Source organism: Oryx dammah, unplaced genomic scaffold (genome assembly GCF_014754425.2).
Source record: "Oryx dammah isolate SB20612 unplaced genomic scaffold, SCBI_Odam_1.1 HiC_scaffold_14, whole genome shotgun sequence".
NCBI classification, from domain to species: Eukaryota; Metazoa; Chordata; class Mammalia; order Artiodactyla; family Bovidae; genus Oryx; species Oryx dammah.
In genome coordinates this window covers 17,149,375-17,171,989 of record NW_024070198.1, presented here as the reverse complement: position 1 = coordinate 17,171,989, position 22,615 = coordinate 17,149,375, and the positions used below count along the sequence as shown (strand labels likewise).

The 22,615-nt window shown below is 37.6% G+C and overlaps 1 protein-coding gene across 1 annotated transcript in view; it reads left to right on the top strand.

Moving 5' to 3' along the window:
* TM9SF3 (transmembrane 9 superfamily member 3) overlaps positions 1–22,615 on the top strand; it is a 61,988-nt gene that overhangs the window by 13,219 nt on the left and 26,154 nt on the right. The window contains exons 3-8 of the mRNA XM_040254641.1: positions 8,337–8,459; positions 11,256–11,416; positions 12,420–12,497; positions 15,546–15,677; positions 17,959–18,125; positions 22,508–22,602. Of these exons, the coding sequence (XP_040110575.1) occupies positions 8,337–8,459; positions 11,256–11,416; positions 12,420–12,497; positions 15,546–15,677; positions 17,959–18,125; positions 22,508–22,602 (756 nt within the window). The remainder of the gene's footprint in view (positions 1–8,336; positions 8,460–11,255; positions 11,417–12,419; positions 12,498–15,545; positions 15,678–17,958; positions 18,126–22,507; positions 22,603–22,615) is intronic.

The following is a 22,615-nucleotide window of genomic DNA, read 5'->3' as shown; positions in this document are numbered from 1 at the left end:
TGTAGATATGTCCCACATCTTCTTTGTCCATCCCCTGGTCAGTGGACATTCGGGTTGCTTCCAGGCTTGGCTGCTGTAAACAGTGCTGCGACGAACACTGGGGTGCATGTATCCTTTCCGACCATGTTTTTCTATGGTTATATGCCCAGGAGTGGGATTGCAGGGTCATGTGGTAGCTCTATTTTTAGATTTTTAAGGAACCTTCATACTACTCTCCATAGTAGTTCTACTAACTTACATCCCCACCAACAGTGCAGGAGAATTCCCTTCTCTCCACATCCTCTCCAGCATTTGTTGTTTGTGGATTTTTTGGTGATAGCCATTCTAACTGGTGTGAGCTGATATCTCATTGTAGTTTTGATTTGCATTTCTCTAATAACTAGCAGTGCTGAACTAGAATAATAATTCTTAAGCAGGGGAGGCAACCAACCACTCCATTCCGTCTCTTACAGGAATTCTTGTGGTATAATGAACAATTAATATAAATATAAACATTAATTGTTGAAAAGTTGATGGTTCCTTCCTCCTGTTTATTTTATTGATCTTCCCTTGAATTTTCTCTTCTTTAATATTCCAAGTTAACTTTGAGTGAGACTTGAGCCTTCTACTTCTCTAGAGTGAAATGGTGAGTACTACAGATATGGAGATATACCAGGGACTGTTAAGAGTCTTGTGTATTTCTAATTCAATGATTCTCAATCTTGTCTGTTTTCATCCTTGAAATAAGCTTATAGAGGTGTATTATACCTATTTTTCAGATGAGGAAGTTGGGTCCCAGAGATGAAGTAAGCTTGTTTAAGGGTTCACAGGTGAAGAGTGGGAAGGTGAGAATGAGAACTAAGCAGCCCAGCGCTGGAGTCTGAGCTTTGCTCGGCCCTGTGCCTGTCTGTCCTCTGCCTTCCAGGCCTGTGGTGCCTCTAGGTCCTGAGAGTGCCTCCCGTGTCCTGTGACAGCAGTCCTGTTGTCCCTTCTGTTGCAGTTTCCTCGGCCTTGTTAGTCATTGCCATCTTCCATTTGTTTTCCATTTCCTCACCATTTACTGAAATCTGTTCTCACTGTCTTCCTTTCTGTCCTTGTGCACCTGCATTCTTTTTATTCCTTTATTGACATTTTAATGGAGTTTCGGAAGGTAAAAGACACTTGTGGTTAATCTGCCTTGTTTAATTGGAAATCTGGGAACTCGATGCAATATTTTGTCCTACTGGTTTCAACTGAAGTGTTTTAGCTCAATTTGAATCTTATATTGAATCTTGACTAGATATTTTGAATTCATGGTATTAGCAGTTTTTTAAACTTTACACTAACTGAAAATTTGATAAGCACGGTCTTTCTATGAGTTCTTATTAAAACCATTACTAACATTGTTTTCTTCAGATTGAAATCTGTCTTTTTTGTTTTCAAAACAATCTGTGTGTGTATATATATATATTTTTAATTTTAACAGTGATATAGGATCAATGTACAAAGTTTAGCAACTATAGAGAAGTGTAAAGAGTATAAAAATCACCTGGATATGAATACTAGTAATAGTTTCTTTTTTTCTCAGCATCTTTACAGTCATTTGCATTATTTAAGATTTTGAATATTGGGTTCATGTTATAGTATGATTTAAAAAATGTATTTAATGAGCACTTACATAATGTTTATTATGTGCCAGATACTGTTCTGAGCACGTGGTCATTTAATGTTATGTGTTAATTAGTTTTTAATCTTCTTCTTTTCTTAACATCTTCTGAGCTTGTCCTCAGATTGTTAATTACTGTTTAAAATGTGTTTCTTTAGTTTTCTGTAAGTGGATATTATAATTTCCCCCCATTTCCCAGTGGCAGTGTACTCATTATTTTCTTTCCTTCCTTCTCCCCCCTTTTCTTTTCTGTTAGAAAGAATGATACATTTGTCTATACTAGCACATAGGTACTTGATTTCATCTCTGTCTCTTTCATTAGGTAAAATTCTTAGAAGGAGAATTACTGAATCCAAGGGTATACATGGCAGTTGTTTTTACATGTTGCCAGATAGCCACCTAGAAAAAAATTATACAGTTTATCCTGCCAGTCAGTTGGGTCAGTTAATATTGTTTATGTATATGGTTATTAATTAACAGTGAAAATGCCAGTTTTTCAGTCCTTTTTTAAAAGGTTCATTCATCAGTTTTGGAGTGCTTACTGTATTCCAGAGCCCTATGGTAGGCTCTGGGTATACAAAGTTGACTAACAAGCTCTGGCTTCAGGGGTCCGTAGACCCTCTGGAATTGTACTCTTAATTTTGAGTGAATATGCATTTTCAGGGGATAAGGGAGATATCACTTTGATTGGATTTTCAGAGAGGTACTTATAGTCACTGTCTGTGACTATATGGGCACTTGTTGTCCTTAAAACAGCTCTGGGACAGAGATAGCATAGATGTTATCTCTATTACAGTTGAGAGACCCGAGGGTCACAGAGGTTAAGTGAATTGCTTTTATTCACAAAGGTAGTAAGTAATGATACCCAGACTAAAATCCAAGTTTCTGCCCATTTCTCTATCGTTTGTCTAGAGTGACTTCATGAGAAATTTTGCTGAGTGCTACTGAATTTGAGGTAGAATATTTTTGATTTTCCAATTCAGTAATGCTGTCAAAAGAAAAAGTAAACAAAGGAAGGCGTGATATGTTCTTAGAGAACTCATGAATAATTATCACGTTCTTTTTTCAGTGCTTTCACTGTCTATTCAGTTATTAGTCTGGAGTGTTGTTGAGAATTGATTTGCTGAGAAGTGATTGAGAATGACAGATTTCCTGGCATGTAGTTTCCAGAATCTACCCTTGCTTTCTGTTTGGAAGATCAGTGTTACATTTGCTACTTTATAAGTTTGATTTTCTTCTTTTTCCCCCATAAAAAAAAATTTTGCATTGGTAAGCTCCTGAATCCTCTTCAGGATTCATAGGTGTATATCTCATGTGAAAAGAGTATGTTGTTGTTGTTTAGTCGCTAAGTTGTGTGCAACTCTTCTGCGACCCCATGGACTGTAGGCCACCAGGCTCTCCGTCCATGGAATTTCTCAGGCAAGCATACTGGAGCAGGTGAGAAAGGTATATCCTATTGTAATTTTAAAGTTGTGATTTGTGGTGATGGATTTCTCAGATTGTGTTCAGTCATGTAGAGTGCTGAGTGGTGATTTGGTATATTCAGAGACGTCCTTGTCTTCAAAGTGGCTTCCTCCAGAGGGAAGTGCTTGTTTCCGTTGAGCGACCAAGCTCTTCACTTATTGGTGATGTTTGTATTTGCTTACATGCCTGCAAGAGGAATTTCTTTCGAATATGACAAACCTAGGTCCTTATTACAGCCTGCCATAATGATGTTTTTTTTCTCTTTTCTCAGTATTTGTTTTCTAGACTTTATATCACTGAAAGATACTCTTTAAGACTTCTTTATCAATCCTTCTGAGATACTCAGCTGAAAAATTTCGTTTGTTTGTATTGGTATTCTTTCCTTACACCCACACACATCCACATCCCCTCCCCCGCCCCCATTCACAGGCAGATGCATGTATGTGTGCACACTTAGTAATTTCCTTTGTCAAATAAATGGAAAATCATGCTCTTAAAATCTGTTAAAATGTTTTGTTTATTTGTTCAGTGCTTGCTCTGTGCAGGATACTGAAACAGGCAGAGCTAGAGCTGAAAAAGGTTATGATCAGTTATAGACATCGCTCTCAAGACCTGATGGTCTTTTTGAGGAGCTGAGGTTCTGGTGTGAGATTCTAGGTGGTGCAGGCCTAGGTGCTGTAGGAAGTATGGAAAGAAAGCCATGGGGCTTCAGTGAAGGGGCAGGCTATGTGGTTGGAATAGTGAAAGGGTTGGAGAATCAGAGATTACTCTGCGGGGGACAGGGTTAAGGAATGGGAAAGATTTTAGGATAGACACGTGAGGTGGGGTTTACTGTACAAACCAATCCAGAGGCCCCGGGAGCACAAGGTGTGTGGGAACTACAGGTGGTTGACTTTGGCTAGAGTATAGGGAGAGAGGATGATAGATAGTTGGGAAAGATAGGGTTAAGCTAAAGTTCAGACTGTGAGGAATCTTTTCAAAGCTTTGTATGGGTAAATGTCATATTGTATACCTCATAACTTCATTGGAGAAACTACTGCATTGTTAATGACAGTTATCAGTGAATGTCTGATTTAACACATGGAATTTGATAGCCTTGCAGAGGTAGCTGTGAGTTCCCCCACGGCCACTGGGGCCATTTGTTGCCACTCAACCTGGACCTTCCTGTGGTTCTTGCTCTCCCCTCTGTAGCTCCAGTTGCCTGCTGCCCTTGGTGCCTTAACACAATCTGTGGAAATCCCATTTGGAGCCCTCTTGCTGGTAGTTCTCTTAGCTCCTTTTGTAGTAATCTCTCTTTTAATTCTCCCTTCCTTCTCCTGTGCTCAGTCTCAGTTTCTGCCATTATGAAAACTCTAAATTTCTTGCTGCCTTGAAAGGGCCTGGGTGGAAAGAAAACATGTATAGGGGCCATTGTTGGTGGATTGTTGTTCTTGTTCAGTTGCCCAGTCATGTCTGACTCTTTACGATCCCATGAACTGGAGCACACCAGGCCTCCCTGTCCCCCACCGTCCTCCAAAGTTTGCCCAAGGTCATGTCTATTGCTTCAGTGATGCCGTTCAGTCATCTCATCCTCTGACGCCCTCTTCTCCTTTTGCCCTCAGTCTTTCCCAGCATCAAGGCCTTTTCCAGTGAGTCAGCTGTTCACATCAGGTAACCAAAATACTGGAGCTTCAGTTTCAGCATCAGTCCTTCCAATGAGTATTCAGGGTTGGTTTCCCTTAAGATTGACTGGTTGGATCTCCTTGCTGTCCAAGGGACTCTGAAGAGTCTTCTTCAGCACCACAGTTCAAAGGCATCAATTCTCGGTGCTCCACCTTCTTTATGGTCCAACTCTCACAACCCTACATGACCACTGGGAAGACCATAGCCTTGACTATACAGACCTTTGCTGGCAGAGTAATGTCTTAGCTTTTTAACACACTCTCTAGGTTTATCATAGCTTTCCTGCCAAGAAGCAAGTATACTCTGATTTCATGGCTGCTGTCACCATCCGCAGTGACTTTAGAGCCTAAGCAGAGGAAATCTCTGCTTCCACCTTTTCCCCTTCTATTTGCCATGAAATAATGGGGCTGGATGCCATGATCTTAGTTTTTTCAGTATTCAGTCTTAAGCCAGTTCTTTCACTCTCCTCCTTCACCCTCATCAAGAGGTTCTTTAGTTCTTCTTCGCTGTCTGCCATTAGAGTGGTATCATCCGCATATCTGAAGTTACTGAGGGTTGTTCTCCCACCTCTCTTGATTCCAGCCTGTAGCTCATCCAGCCTGGCATTTCTCATGATGTGCTCAGCATATAGATTAAACAAACAGGGAGATGGCAGACAGCCCTGTCTACTCCTTTCTCAACCCTGAACCAGTCGGTTGTTCGGGGTCTAACTGTTGCTTCTTGACTCACATACAGGTTTCTTAGGAGACAGGTAAGAAGATCTAGTATTCCCATCTCTTTAAGAGCTTTCCACAGTTTATTGTGATCCACACAGTCAAAGGCTTTGGCATAGTCGATGAAACAGAGGTAGATGCTTTTCTGGAATTACCCAGCTTTCTCTATAATCCGGCGAATGTTGGCAGTTTGATCTCTGGTTCCTCTTCCTTTTCTAAACCCAGCTTGGACATCTGGAAGTTCTTGGTTTGCATAATGCTTTAGCCTAGCATGCAAGATTTTAAGCATGACCTTACTAGCATGAACGGCTTCCCTGGTGGCTCAGACAGTAAAGAATCTGCCTGTGATGTGGAAGACCCGGGTTTAGTCCCTGGGTTGGGAAGATCCCCTGGAGAAGGGAATGGCAGCCCACTCCGGTGTTCTTGCCTGGAGAATTCCATTGACAGAGGAGCCTGGTGGGCCAGAGTCCATGGGGTCCCAAAGAGTTGGACACGACTGAGCAACTCCCCTTACTGGTGTGGGAGATGAGTGCAACTGTCTGATGGTTAGCACATTCTTTAGTACTACCCTTCTTGGGAATTGGGATGAGGAATGACCTTTTCCAGTCCCATGGCCACTGTTGGGTCTTCCAGATTTGCTGACATATTAAATGCAACACCTTGATGGCATCATCCTTTAGGGTTTTGAATAGTTCTACTGGAATTTGTCACATCCACTAGCTTATTAACTTATTATTATTAATATTTATTATTCTTATCTAAGGTTTATTCCTAAGGCCCACTCGACTTTGCTCTCCAGAATTTCTGGCTCTGGATGACTGACCACACAATTGTAGCAATCCGGTTCATTTGGATCCTTTTTGTACAGTTCTGTGAATTATTTCCATCTTTCTTGATCTCTTCAGCGTCTACTAGGTCTCTACCGTTCCTGCCGTTTATTGTACCCTTCTTTGGACAAAATGTTTCCTTGATATCTCCAATTTTCTGAAGAGATCTCTAGTCTTTCCCCTTCTGTTGTTTTCTTCTAGTTTTATACACTGTTCATTGAAGAAGGCCTTTTTGTGTCTCCATGCAGTTCTTTGGAAATCTGCGTTTAGTTCGATATACCTTTCTCTTTCTTCTTGCTTTTCATTTCTTTTCTGTTTTTTAGCTATTTGTAAGGCCTCCTCAGATAACCACTTTGCCTTCTTGCTTTTCTTTTTCTTTGGAATGGTTTTGTTCATTGCTTCCTGCACAATATTATGGACCTTCTTCCATAGTTCTTCAGGCACACTATTTACAAGTTCTAATCCCTTAAATCTATTTGTTACCTTTATTGCATGTTCACAGGGAATTTAATTTAAGTCGTATCTGGCTAGCCTGGTGGTTGTCCCTGCTTTCTTTAGTTTAAGCTTGAATTTTGCTATGAGAAGCTGATGATCTGAGCCACAGTCAGCTCCAGGTCTTGTTTTTGCTGTCTGTATACAGCTGCTTTATCTTTGGCTACAAAGAATGTAATCAGTTTGATTTTGGTATTAACATTTGTTGATGTCCATATGTAAAGTTGTCTCTTGTGTTGTTGAAAAAGGGTATTTGCTATGACCAGTGTATTCTCTTGGCAGAATTGAGTTAGCCTTTGCACTGCTTCATTTTGTTCTCCAAGCCAAACTTGCCTGGTTTTGGATACAAAGCAAGTTTCTTCTCCCACTTTGAGAGTGAGAGTATTACCCTGTCCTTGTTTCATGGGACTTCAGTGTTTCTTGCTATCTTTGGTTTTATAGTTTTAGGGTATCCACTCTGGGCTGAGCAGTAATGAGGGGAAGCTGTTCTCTCTGTTGAGGACTGGGGAGACATGGTGGTGATATCTGGAGTTACACCTCAGACTGTTACTTCTGGTCTAAATAACATTATAGATGGCTGTTAATTATGGTTTGGCTGCATTTTATGTTTAAGTTGTTTTAATCAGCATTGACAATTTTGAGAAACTTAACATTGTTTCTTGGAGGAAGTTGTTTTTCATGTTCTAAATAACCAGTATTATAGTACAGGGGAACTTAAAAACAAACATCTATGCTTTCTTTTTTGTCATTGTTAAGGTTGATTTCTCTCTTTTTTCCCCTCATTGTTTAAGTAGCATAAAAAAAAAAAAACAGTTCAATCCTTTGGTTGGTCATATAGAGTGTTTTCAGATTTTGTTTTGTTTTGTGTAGAAACTAATGATCCTAAACACATTTTTGAAAGGTTTATAAGTTAGAGACCATCTGAACGGTATTTTCAGATAGGAGTATTTTTAAAAGCAGTCAAGAATGGAGATGGCTCATCTCGAGGGAACTTCCCAGTAATTTATATACAGTGACACCTGCTGGATAGAGGTTTGCCTTTTAATCTTCCGAATTATGAAAAGTCACTGGCATTTCTCATAGAATCTGTGGCCTCCGGTGACTTGATTTCCAAGAATGTTCAGATGAATACTAATCTCAGAGATTGTATAGGTAGAAATTGTTGGCTTTACTTAGGATTATATTCTTGAGTTTTTTTTAATAAAATGAAGCTTTCCTATGTGTTTTAAGCTTTTCATTTCTGTTTTAAATCAGTTTATTCATTTGAAAGTTTTTCTGTAGATGTTCTATATAATTTTCTTTCTATAAGAGACCCATTCTTCACTAATAAGATATCTTTGAAAATAAAGTTGATTAAAATTCTTTTATTGTGAAAATCTTAAACATACACAGAAGAGGAAAAATTGTATACTGAATTCCTATATATATATCACCCAGGTTCAACTGTTAGGAGTAGAAATTTCAACTTCTATAAATGTTGTTTTTGTGTGTGCTAATATTCCTGTAACTCTTCTGCAAGTGAGAGTGCTGATTTGCAGTTTTTATTTTATGTAGATGATGTGATGCCAGGCACTTACTGTGAAATTGACTTAGATAAAGAAAAGAGAGATGCATTTGTGTATGCTATCAAAAATCACTACTGGTACCAGATGTACATAGATGACTTACCAATATGGGGTAAGTACTGTATGTTACATTTAAAGTTTGGGGGATATTTGCATAATAAGCAAGATTTCTGTAATGACTATTCAGGTGATTGTACACTGAATCAATAAATGTGTTTTCACTATTTTCCACAGAATTATTTTAATACAAATTTTATATGGTTTCCTGTTACTTGAAAGATTTTTGACATTGTGTCAAACTTTACATGAAAATTCCTGAAAATATAACTTTCATACAGTATAATTTTTTAGATTCAAGAAATTAAAAGGTGCTTTGAACAGTCTGAAATATTCCTCTTGCCCCCATTTTTCTCATATCTTACTTTGATTTATCAAATACAATTAAGGGGACTGAATAGGATTTTAAAATTATATTCTGGTTTTATCTTATGCAGAATTGTGGTGGTCTGATTTTTAGGTACAAGAGTCTCCTGAATGACTTGTTTTGCTAGTTTTATGTTATTTTCCAAAAGTCTATTATGTTTAAAAATTTTTTTAACTTTTTTATGTTTTATTTTTTTATATTGTATGTCCTGGTTCATCTCTGTTGATAGAGAGGAGCAGTGGAATAGTAATACCGGTTTGTGCATAATCCAGACATTGTTTGTGCTGAACTTGAGTAAATTACTTAATGTGCAAAAGTACAGCCATCTATCATAGCCAGCATGTTTGATCACATTTTTCTCTTAGTGGCATTTGTTGTTGTTTGTTTTTTGATCTTTGGACATTTGTTCTTATATATAATTAGTACATATAGTTAATATTCTAATTCTTAAAATTATTAGCAGCCTGCTGTATTCATGAGAAGCAAATTGCAAGACTGAACATATCAACTCAGAGTTTAATATGGTACTAAGATGGAATTAAGGATCTTCCTTGTAGCTCCAACGGTAAAGAATCTGCCTGCAATGCAGGAGACCCAGGTCCTATCCTTGGGTTGGGAAGATTCTCTAGAGAAGGGAATGGTAATCCACTCCAGTATTCTTGCCTGGAGAATCCCATGGAGAGAGGAGCCTGGCGGGCCACAGTCCATGGGGTTGCAGAGTTGGACATGACTGAGCGACTAACACTATGACTAAGATGGAATTATAAGAAAGTTACTCTCAAGATATAATTGCATGCAGCATCATTACTGTGTTGCATGTTAATTAGGTATAAATAGGAAGCATTCCATGTAAATGACTATAATTAGTATAACAGACATTTCTCTGATCAGCTCTGAGGGTAGCAGGAAGATCTGCTGAATACTCGCTGAAGATTTCTGAGCCTGTAGTTTAGGAGAATCCTTTAATCTGGGTTTCCTCTTTTTGGTGAGAGAGCAAGTCCCTCTCCTGCTCTTTTCATTGCTTATGGGTTTCCTGCCTGGAACCTTAAGCTTTTCCAGTCATTTCTTGGGCCTCCATAGCAACATGGCAGCTGTGTTTTCCTGTCTTAACATAAATCTTTTTTAGCTCTGGGTTTCTGCCATATTTAGGGCAGATACTTTTGAATGTCCTAGAATGTCTGAACCGTGGAAAACCTTGTCAGAAACAAATCTTTACCTGGCTTTTCTTGGGATAAAGGTCTTAGGTCTTTTAAAAGTCCCCCAGAGAATGCTTTCCTATTTAGTGTAATTATGTCTCCACCCTCAGAGTTTTCAGAGTAGATGGGTAAATAAAATTCCATGAAATTAATTATTAGGAGGATTTTATTATCCCTCTACAACCTGAAACAAAATGCATCTGTATTCCTTGAACTTGTACCAATTAGAACAGCTTTGGTTAATAAGCAAATGATTCTTAATAAAAAAAATGATTCCCCCCCACCCCCAAAGCTTTCATGAGTTGCATTGACCATAGAGGGAAGACCCAAGGAGTAACTTCTAGAACCTAAGATTTTCCAATGAATTTATAGGCTTGGGTGTAGGGAATATTGGATAGCTAACTGACAGTATGAGGGTGCAAGAGATGGTCCTCAGCTACTACCTGCTTCCTTGTTTGGGTCTTCTCCTTCAGTATCCCAAATTGTGATCAAAATGGTCATTTTAACTATTGCCTCATTACCATTTGTCTTCAACACTTCTGTCATTTTGTTGACAAAATCCTAGGGGTAATTCTAAGACTTGAGGTGTAAAGAGGAGGCATTCCCTGGTGGTTCAGGTGGTAAAGAGTCAACCTGCAGCGCAGGAGACCCGGGTTTGATCCTTGGATCGGGAAGACCCCCTGGAAAGAGAATGGCAGCCTACTCTCGTGTTCTTGCGTGGAGAATTCCGTGCACAGAGGAGCCTCGTGGGCTCCAGCCCATGGAGTCACAACGAGCTGGACATGACTGAACGGTTAATACTTAATGTACGCATGTGCAGCTATTAGGAATGGATTGGTCATAGGTCATTAGAGGAAATACGAGACTAGAGCTCTGGAAACCTTGGCTTTAATTCTAGTTTGGCCACTAAACTGAGAACCTTGCCAAATGGTAATGTAGTGCTTCCTTGAAGTTTTGAGATATCAGGAAATATAAAGTATATGGTCATAATTATTACAGTGAAGGTATACTTTGAGGATCAAAATATGAACTTTGAAGATCAAATTAATGATAGACTATGCTGAGCTGTTCATCACTTTTTTAGCATGAAGTGAAAATGGTTTGGGTTTGCCAAGTAGTTAACAAAGAGAAGTCCAGCCTGCAGCTCTTCCTTGTTCTAACTGTAAGGAATAATGGTAATGTTGCTGTTTTTTATAAAAATGCCTTTTACTGAGCTTTAGTTTCTAATGTGTTTTAAATATTATAAGTGATGTTACATACCTTGTATGAAGTGTTATTTCTTTTGTAGGTATAGTTGGTGAAGCAGATGAAAATGGAGAAGATTATTATCTTTGGACCTATAAAAAACTTGAAATAGGTTTTAATGGAAATCGAATTGTTGATGTTAATCTTACTAGTGAAGGAAAGGTGAAACTGGTTCCCAATACTAAAATCCAGATGTCATATTCAGTAAGTATGAAAATAATTGTATATAGGAAGAAGTATTCGTGACTTAACATCAAAAATTAAGTTTTACAACTTCAGTCAATGAAAATGTAGCTTGAAATGGGATGCAACAGAAATACTGCTCAGTACTTAATTTATATAGTAAAAATCTTATTAGACTGTATTTCCCCAATGTCTGTAAGTAAGCCTCCTGAAAACAAGGAGATTTACTTTAAGTCTGTAGTAATAGATACTTGTTACGCAATGGCAAGACCTACCAATTGCTTCAGCAAAGTTTACCATTATAACTGAGCAGTTAGCTAACCCAGCCATGTATTCTCATGGTTACTTTTTAGCAGTACTCCTTATCTTTCCTTTTTACTGTTGCAGATTAAGAGATGATGCTATGTTGAAAATTTCTGGATGAGTAGTTTACTGTATTTTGCTTTATCAGATGGAATAAGATGCTCTTGCAGAGTAAGAGCCCTTTGTAGCTGTCAAGTTAATTCTGTTCTATTAGGATTAAAAGTAATGGAAAGAAGAGAAATCTGATGTAGGTAGCCTCTCTCTTTGCAAGTTTCTTTTCCTGGTAACTAGAATGAGTCCATTGCTATGAGATAGTTTTGAAAGTTTTTCAAGCTTTGTGCATATGTACCTAGTACAAGTAATATTTACATAGCTGTATTTATGAAGAAACACAATCTTTGTAATAAAACTAATGCAATCTAAAGACAAAGATGTTCAGATTCTTATTTTGTCTATTTAATTATTACCACATTTATGAGGTCAGAGAATTTAACAGTTAATAATCCTTGAAAACTGAAATGATCACTCTAAGTAAAGTCATAAGTTTTGTTAATACACAGAAAGGGAAGTTAAGTAGTTTTTTTAATCATATATTTCAGCTTCTTAGATTGGTAGTAACTTTCTACCATTTCTCAAATTTCTTATTCTTAGAGTGTAAATCTTCAAATTTTGCTCAGAGTATTGTTTACTGTCCTTGATATTCAAATTTTTTTTTTTTCAGGTAAAATGGAAAAAATCAGATGTAAAATTTGAAGATCGATTTGACAAATATCTTGATCCATCCTTTTTTCAACACAGGGTAGGTAAATTGTGTACTTTAGGACATTCAGTATGTGCTTCAATCAGTCACACAGTAAGCAATTGCCATCTATAGGGCACAGTGTGAGGGGTGTGAATCTCAAAGGTTTAACTATAATGCTGAGTTCAGATGTGAGCTCAGAGGGGCCTGAGCACCTGTTAAAGTGGAGCTGCTGTCTATGGGGCAAAAAACTGTGTTTGGAGAGTTGGAGCGGAAGATCAGAGTACAGTTTGAGACATGGTAGTTTTGAAGTGTCTTCAAGACATCCAGATGGAGATAATGACCAGCTAGTTGGATCTGTCAAATGGAGTTCAGAAGAGAGGCCAGGGCTAGAGATAGAAGTCCTGTGGTTGTTGGCATGTAAGTAGTATTTAAAGCTGTGAGACCGAATGCAGTTGCCAAGAAAGAGTGTATAGGAATAGAAGAACACTAAGGACTGAGCCCTGGGGGCAGTAGTGTAAATTTAGAGAGAAAAGCGGAAAACCAGCTCAGCGCTCTGAAGAGATTCTTGTATGGTGTTAAAAAGAATTGTGTGACATCCTGAAAGCCAGGAGAAGGAAGTCTGTCATTTTCTGATAGAAAGGTTAGTTCTGAATTGTTGCTGATGGGCTAGTAAGATGAGTACTGACAGTAACTGTGGATTCATCTGGAGTCGTCAGTGAACTTGACAGAGAACAATTTTGGTATAGTAGTGGGGCACAGTCTCAACAGAGCTGGTATAAGAGAGAATGAGGGGAGAGTAATTGGAGGCAACAAGTCTGGCTATTAATGGGAGTGAAGAAATGGTGCAGTAGTCAGCAGGAAAGATGGGACCAGGAGGGAGTTGGGGTGTTTTTTGTTTTGTTTTTTGAAATGTAAGGAAAACATGTTTGTATGTTGATGGGGTTCCATAAAGAATACAAAACTGATGATGCAGAAGATGGGGAAGAATTAATGAACCTTTTTCCTTGAGTAGGTAGGAGCGGATGGGATCTACTGGGAAGCATTGGGATTGTTTGTTATACAGTGACTTACAAGCACAGACTTAGGAGCTCCAACTGCATGTAAACCCAGTCTCTGTCATTTACTGTAACCTTGGTGAGAGGACTCAGTTCTTTAGCTTTGTTTCAACATTGAAGCAAGGGTTATACTACCTTGCAGAGTTGTTGTGAAACTCCATTTGACTGTGTTTATAAAACCTCTGGTATAAAACCTTCGATAGCAGGTGCTCAAGAAGCAGCAGCACTGGTGGTTCTGTTAATCTCCACTGTTCTGATGTTTGTGGTAAACCTGGGGTGCTACTCTTAGGGTAGCAACACTAGAGGGTGCTGGAGGCAGCAGTCCATAGGGTCAGTCACTGCTGTGTGACATCTCGTTTCTTTATTGTTTTAAAGAAATATTTTCCTTGGTTAATAACTTCAGAATCATGCAACATTTTATAATTTGGGGGATAAAGGAATATTATAAAATGTCAGGTTATTAGTAGTACATTATAATAGGTATTAAAGTTTGCATCTTTGATTTAGAAAATAGAGAGCTTTGTTAGAAATTTTAACATTTGGGGGCATATCTTTCTTACTACCAAATAGTAACTATATAAAACTTCTTTTCAAAAATTTGATAAATTGAAAAAAGCTATGAGTTATGTGTGTGGGTGTGTATGTATATATATACACATATATATGTAGATATAATTTTTTTCTCTCTTGTCCTTTTCTGGGTCATTAATTTCCAGAGTAGCAAAAACAAATCTTTGTAAAAACCTATTATTATACAGTGCATTTATAAATCTTAAGAGATACTTTTGTGATAAACTTTATATGTGAATAGGTTAGGTTTGATATGCAAGCTCCCTTGGTGGCTCAGAAGGTAAAGAGTCTGCCTGCAATGCAGGAGACTTGGGTTCGATCCCTGAAGTCAGGAAGATACCCTGGAGAAGGAAATGGTAACCCACTCCAGTATTCTTGGATGGAAAATCCCATGGATGGAGGAGCCTAGTGGGCTACCATCCATGGGGTCACAGAGTTGGACACAACTGAGTGACTAACACTTTCTCTTTGATATGTGAAAAAATAGGGAATGTCACTGTACGTTTTAGAGAAGTGATATATGAACATGATGTTTCAGAAAGATGTACTGGATTAGCTGTTACAGGATAGACTGAGAGGAAGGGGAAAGGCCAAACATAAGGGTCATCACCTAGGAGGCCATTAGAGCTGTCAGGTGAGAGGTGATGGCTTGGGAATGGAGAGGAAGGGGGAAAAAATGAAATGAGAGAGAAGAGAAGTTTTGAAACTATCCATAAGGAAGAATTTTGGGGAATTAAAATGTAAAGAACTTCTTGGACAGTGCCACAGACATAGTTGAAGTCATATGTGCTGCATCTGAACATAATTTTTTTTACAAATGTATGGGTGGAATCAAAGTCAAGAGCCTCGGGGACAGTGAGAAACTATGGAATACCTCAGAGTTCTCTGTTCTGTGGATAGGAAGGTGGCTTAAGTCCACGGCACCCAACTATGATGGTTTAGTCTTATCATTTTGATAAGGTTTTCAGGTTGTTGCTCAGTTAGAGGGAAGGGAACTAATATTTATTGAGTATTCACTGACCTGTGCCAGACAATGGTGACATGTAGCTTACATATATATTAAAATGTACAAATCACTTATGATATAGTATCATTTCCTTCATTTTTGATGAAGGAAAACGGGGTCAGGGCCTGTGTTTGAACTGTGTTTTGATTCCAAAACCCATGTTCTTTCTCTGTAATACTGAATAGCATACTCAGTGTGGCCAAATTGTACTTTATTTGTACACTTTGATTGTGATAATCTATATATACAGTATCATACTTTTAATGCATCTGAAGCTTACTGGAAAGAAAGCCAATCTCTTTGATTACTCTTCTCTAGTGTATTTTAATTTTGGATTTTCATGTAAAAGTTTTAGAAGATTTTTTTGTGTTTTTTTTTTTTTCTTTTGCATAAACATTCTATTGTCATCATGAAACCTATGAATTTTGTAACTGGTATTTCATGTAAGTAATACTTTATTTTCTGTTATTCTAGATTCACTGGTTTTCAATTTTCAACTCCTTCATGATGGTTATCTTCTTAGTGGGCTTAGTTTCAATGATTTTAATGAGAACTTTAAGAAAAGATTATGCCCGGTATAGTAAAGAAGAAGAAATGGATGACATGGTAAGCAAACATTTTATTAATACATTGTATTTACAAAACAATTGAACTCAAGTGTTTTTGAATGTTGGAACTGGGTTTATAATCCTGAGATCAGCTGATCTTTAGAATTCAGAATTTTCAGGCTTTAGAAAGATATAAACTCCAATCAAATATTTTAATGTTTTTAAGTGCCCTGATTAAATGTCCTATAATCAAATACATTAATGTGTTTTCAGCAAAACATATGAATATTCACCCTAAGTGGGATGAATAAAATAAACAGTGTAAGTAATCTCTTTTTAGATCAGTCTTGAGATTTGCCAACAGAGAAGGATATGTCAAGCTTGTGAAACAGACTCACTTTTCAGAGCTTTTGATTTCAGAATTGCAGCTAGGAGGTTGTCGACTTGTATTGGTATCTTTCTAATGCTGCTAAATATTGCATAAAATTAAGAGTTAGTGGAAAGATTGATTTACATTTTTTTTAAATTTTTTTTTGTTTTACTTTACAATTCTCTATTGGTTTTGCCATACATTAACATGAATCCCACCCTGAACGCGCCCAATCTCGTCTGATTTACATTTAGTTCAGATGGTTCAGAGGTTTGCTTTTGAAATTATTTTTACTAAATTATAGAACAGTGTTGTAAATGAGCAAAAGTATGGTTTTTTTGGTTTGTTTGTTAATTTTTTTTGACCACACTGCACAACTTGTGGGATCTTAGTTCCTCGACAAGGAGTTGAACCCCTGCCCTTGACAGTGAAAGCACAGAGTCCTGATCATCAGGGAATGTTAATGGCTAATCTTTTTTTTCCCCCTTTTTAAAACTGAAGTATAGTTAATTTACAATGTTGTGTTAGTATCAAATGTACAGCAAAGTCATTCAGTTGTTAATGAATATTCTGTGTAGATATGCTCCATCATTAAATAAGCTTGGAAAACAGTTAAATAAAAACTTTAATCTGCATATGTGTCTTGTGAAATATCAGAGGATAGATGAACTATTTCAGTTCAGTTCAGTTGCTGACAAAACACGGTCCACTGAAGAAGGGAATGGCAAACCACTGCAGTATTCTTGCCTGAGAACCCCATGAACAGTATGAAAACGTGAAATATTTGCTGCCTCTCAAATATAGCTGACCCAGACTCCTCCTCCCCTGCCGCCACTGAAAGAAACCCAGAGAGTATCTTGAGGGTCTGATTGATATTTCTTAAGAAACTCTGTTTTAGATATTTGCTTACTCAGGTTGAAAAGGCATAATTTAATGTTTTGTTTAAAAAAGCACTATAGACAACATATTAAAAAGGAGAGACATTACTCTGCCAACAAAAGTCTGTCTAGTCAAAGCCCTGGTTTTTCTAGTAGTCATGTGTGGATATGAGAGTTGGACCATAAAGAAAGCTGAGTGCCAAAGAATTGATGCTTTTAACTGTGGTATTGGAGAAGACTCTTGAGAGTTCCTTGGACTGCAAGGAGATCCAACCAGTCCATCCTAAAGGAAATCAGTCCTGAATATTCACTGGAAGGACTGATGCTGAAGCTGAAACTTCAGTAATTTGGCCACCTGATGCGAAAAACTGACTCATTGGAAAAGACCCTGATGCTGGGAAAGATTGAAGGCAGAAGGAGAAGGGGACGACAGGATGAGATGGTTGGATGGCATCACTGACTCAATGGAGATGAGTTTGAGCAAGCTCTGGGAGTTGGGGATGGACAGGGAGGCCTGGCGTGCTGCCATCCAGGGGGTCTCAAGGAGTAGGATGTGACTGAGCGAATGAACTGACTGATAGTTATTTAACTATTTGATATATTCTCCGTGTATTTTCTTAGGCTCCAGGCTATAAGAGGCACTTCTGCATTGCTAGGGCATCTAGTACTGGTTTTAATCTTCTCTTTTGTTCTCCACCTGGGCCCTGGTCATACATGAGCCATAGTCATGATGTAATGTCAAGAATAGCATCTGGAGGTAATGTTCAGAGAGCCGCTGGGCTTTTCTCCCTGTGTTACCATTTCTTTTTGCTCCTAGACCTTTTCTTTTTCCATTCTTTGAGATTTTCTGAGTACAACCAGGAGCCACCTTTCTGAGTTTCAGTAATATCACACTTTATAACATAGTAAGTTATTAAGGCAGAAATTATTTAAATTTGAAATGTCTTTTTTGATATTTTGAAACTTTTAATAGCTCTAAATTTGTAGGGAGGGAACTTACAACTGTAGTTGTAATTTTTTAAGCTATTTTATGTATTTTAATTTCATTCTGGATTATTTTCTTTTCTCTCAACACTTATATATATATATAGGATAGAGACCTTGGAGATGAATATGGATGGAAGCAGGTGCACGGAGATGTATTTAGACCATCAAGTCACCCACTGATATTTTCCTCTCTCATTGGTTCTGGATGTCAGATATTTGCTGTATCTCTCATTGTTATTATTGTTGCAATGATAGAAGATTTGTATACAGAGTAAGTTCATATGTTTATAACTTTATTACTTTTTCATTGTTCTTTAATAGTTTTAATAATTGAACCTTTAAGTCAATCATATTAAATATCTGCTGATTCTAATTATCTTAGAATTTTAAAAGCATAAGTGCCATTATTGCAAACAAATAATGAACAGTATTCTGCAGCTATAATAAGTATACTTTCCTGCTATCTTCTAAAATTACTAACCTTACTGAACACTTTGCTTGTTTATAAAGATTATTTTTCATTAGAGGTATGAGCAGAATTACAAATCAAGAGTTCTTTGACAAAGTGAGTAGACACTTTTATGAAAGCTGAAGGTCCAATTAGGTCTTCCTAAGAAGCATACAAGGATTACCCATTTACTGAGTTAGTACTTCATATTTGCCTCCGAAACTTGGAGCTCTACAGAATAGAAGAAAGCATTATAAATAACACTAACACTAAAAAGAGTGGTGGAAAGGCACATGAGGTTAGAAAAATAATTGCATGGTTTTTCCTTTATTCTGTCTTTACATGGTTTCTGGTACACTGTTCCTTTGAAGACAAAACCAGTTGCAAGATATTTTTAATGTGAGGCCTTTGGATCCTAAGAAAAAGTTGTACATTCATGGAGATCTTAAGTCTTTATTGAGTAGTCCTATAACCTTGTGCTCAGAGAGCCATGACCTCAACAAAGCAAAAACACTCTGAGCCTGGGGTGTAGATGCCGCCCTATGAAGTCCTCAGTCAGAATGACACTTGTCTCCTGTTACATTTCATACCTCTATTTCAGTTCCTGATGGTACTTGCTTATATATGCCTGGCATTTGGTGGACAAGTGACAAATTGTTGCTGAAAGCATGGCTCGTTAGTTACATATTAAATGTTTAACTATAAATTATTGTTTCTTGCACTGGACAGTAAGTTATTTGAGAGTAGAGAGTGGGTCTTGTCTTTGCATTCTTTGAGTACCTGAAGAACTTTGTGTATTCAAGTTTCTCAGTCAGTGCTTATTGAACTGAAATGAATGATGTATTAATTGACAAAGGTATTTCTCTGTAGTTTGTTATATTTCTTTAATATAACCTTTGTACTTTAGTTACCACATAAACCTTAAAATAATTGGCCAAAACCTAAACTTCAGTGTTTTGTAGGTAGTTCTAATTTTAAGATATAATATATTTCAAGTAAACTAAATCTCAAAGTCAAGGAAAGCTGCACTGGTAGGCAGATTCTTTATCACTAGTACCATCTGTGAAGCCCCTTCCTACATGAGACTGCATCATCCTTCACATTAAATACTGGATTAAATTCATCACTATGGAATTGATGCTGACTATATAGTCACAGTGTTAGAATTTAGTAGTGGGTAACCTCTGCTAGGGGTTTCCCAGATGGTGCTAGTGGTAAAGAACCTGCCTGCCAGTGTAGGTAGACATAGAGACACAGGTTTGATCCCTGGGTTGGGAAGATCTCCTGGAGGAGGAAGTGACAACCCACTCCAGTACTCTTGCCTAGAGAATCCCGTGGACAGAGGAGCCTGCAGGCTGCAGTCCATAGGGTTGCACAGAGTCAGACATGACTGAAGCGACTTAGCACACACACATGCAATCTCTCCTAGAATCAAAATTTTTGCTTTGTTCTTTCTAAAATGTTAATATTTCAATGTTGGCAGTTCATTTTTTAATGCTGAAGCTGTTCTGCTTATAGACCTTCAGCTTTTAGATGCTTATTAGCAGGCAAGCAGGCTGCAGTCCATGAGGTTGCTAAGAGTCGGACACAACTGAGCAACTTCATTTTCACTTTTCACTTTCATGCGTTGGAGAAAGAAATGGCAACCCACTCCAGTGCTCTTGCCTGGAGAATCCCAGGGATGGGGGAGCCTGATGGGCTGCTGTCTATGGGGTCGCACAGAGTTAGACACGACTGAAGCGACTTAGCAGCAGCAGCATGCATTGTTATTTAAGCCTGTCATTGTTATCAGTGGTTTTTCTACCATTTGAAGTGAACATACTTAATCACTTACATGATAAGTACTACACCTATGAATATTATTATGAGATCAAAGTGACTAACCTTACTGAGGTTCCATGTTAGTAGCTTTATGCTCATTAGCTCATTTAATCCTCACATCAGCCCTGTGAAGAGGCTATTATTATCTTCAGCCCGCAGATGAGAAAGGTGAAGCTCAGGGAGGTTGAGTAATTTGAGTAAGATAACACAGCTATTAGTAAGGTGTGTTAGTAAGATGAGATTTGAACCTCAACACTCTTCCCTGATAGCTTAGATGGTAAAAAGTCTGCCTGCAATGTGGGAGACCCAGGTTCAATCCCTTGGTCAGGAAGATCCCCTGAAGAAGGAAATGGCAACCCACTCCAGTATTACTGTCTAGAAAATCCTATGGACAGAGGAGCCTGGCGGACTACAGTCCATGGGGTTGCTGATAGACACGACTGAGCAACTGACACTCACCGCTTTCACTCTGACTCCAGAACTTGTCTCTTAACTTTCAGTGCTCTAGATATGAAGATAAAGATAATAAAAATGCACAGTGATGAGAAAATGAAAAAAACTTGCATGTAAAATTTGTAAGACTCACTCCAGGAGTAGATATCTCAAGGATTCTAGAGGATAAAAAGCAGATAAATGTATAACCTGTGAAAATTACTTTGTTCAGTGATGATTGTGGCAATCAGGGAAGAAGAAAATACTTAGATAGATAGAAAATCAGCATCAATGTGGATGTGCCAATTAGTGTGATATTAACCCTGGAGAAAGCATGGTGTTTGAGAAGGTATGAGTAAGTCTGGTAAAATGCTCTGCAGTGGTGGGATGGCAAGTGTAGGTAAAGCAGCTACTTAGATATCACCCTCTCTCCCCCCACCCCCAGTTTTAGAGAAATGAGCAAGGATGGTTCTCTACTTCAGTAGATTTCTTCATTGTAGATGAAAGTGGTCTATTTTGGGTGGAAAATGCCCATAAGATATTTATGAACAAATGGTGCAAGGGTATATCTTATTTTTAAAACTGTAGCTTATTCTCACACTTCCACTAGTGGAAATCTCTCTGGGAATTGCAGATTTAACTCTAGTCATTTTGGACTCTTAGTCACATGACAGCAGCCTGAGCTCTGTCAGTGTCAGAATCCACACACCCAGAAATAAGCAAAATGATCAGGTTTTTAATGATAGTCTGGGAAAAAAAGTTAGTATTTGCAGTGTTTAATTGTATTCTTGAAAAAGCAAATTTGGCTTTTCAAACTGATTAACTTTGAGAGACCCACAATCTTTTAAACATGGGAAACAAACATATTGCTGCCACGTTTCTTTTTAGCTATATATTTATGTAATTGAGTATTATAAGTGTTCTAACATGCACATTACTTTAAGAAATTAAGCTTACGTGTTTGAGCAAAAAAGTGGTACATGTTTCAAGACAGACAATGGAATGTAATAATTATTATCCAGAAGATGGTTAATTTTTGAAAGTTGCATCTCCTTCCAGAGCACACATTAATGTGATATTCTTGTAAGCTGTGTTTAAAAGAGTATTCTTTAACTCAAATTAACAAGGCTATATGTTCTGTCTACAGATTTTTACCTTCCTAGTTGTGGTGAGTTTCAGAAATGGTCTTTATATTTAGTTAAGTACATTTCTATATTATGGCAGATGATGCTGTCATTTTATCATTTTAATATTTCTTTTTGCAATTAGGCATTTAACATATTTTTGTCCAGTTTTGTTCAGTAGGAGAGTTGATCTGAATTGCCTAGATAGCATTACTGGAAGAAGAGGTTAGAAATTATTGATCTGAGTTAATGTTGATTTGTAGACCTATGGATTTTTAAAAACAATTTTAACAGTATAAGGGAAACGAAATAGAAGTCTCAGTACTATACCATTTAAAGTAATAGTAGTAATATAGGTTACAGTACTTCCATTTTATTTCTGTCAGCAGGCAGGACTCTTAAGCAGTTAAACTATAAAGAGAAATATTCTAATTAATTTTCTTGACAGATGAATATTCTTTGCCATGTGATGTGATTGGTTCACAAGGCTGTGAAACAGTTTTAGTGCCAGCTTCTAGTATGTTTGCCAAAGAAATGTGAAATATTTGTTAGGAATATTATGAAATTTAACTTCAAATTTAAAAAAAGTAGGATCAGTCTGTTACCATTTACATGTAATTTTAACTAGAAATTCATTCACTGGGCAGCCTTTTGAGGTCCGCTGCAGTCCAGGAATACGTTTTTTCTGTTACTGCTAAATTTGATATTAGCAGTAATATCAGTGATATTAGTCTTTGACATTAAACAGATGTTAATGTGATAGACTGTATGATATTGTCTTCAGATCATTGGTCTTGGTTCATCATGTATGCTGTTTTGCCTTTTTAGGAGGGGGTCGATGCTCAGTACAGCCATATTTGTCTACGCTGCTACGTCTCCAGTGAATGGTTATTTTGGAGGAAGTCTGTATGCTAGACAAGGAGGTAATTTCTGAGT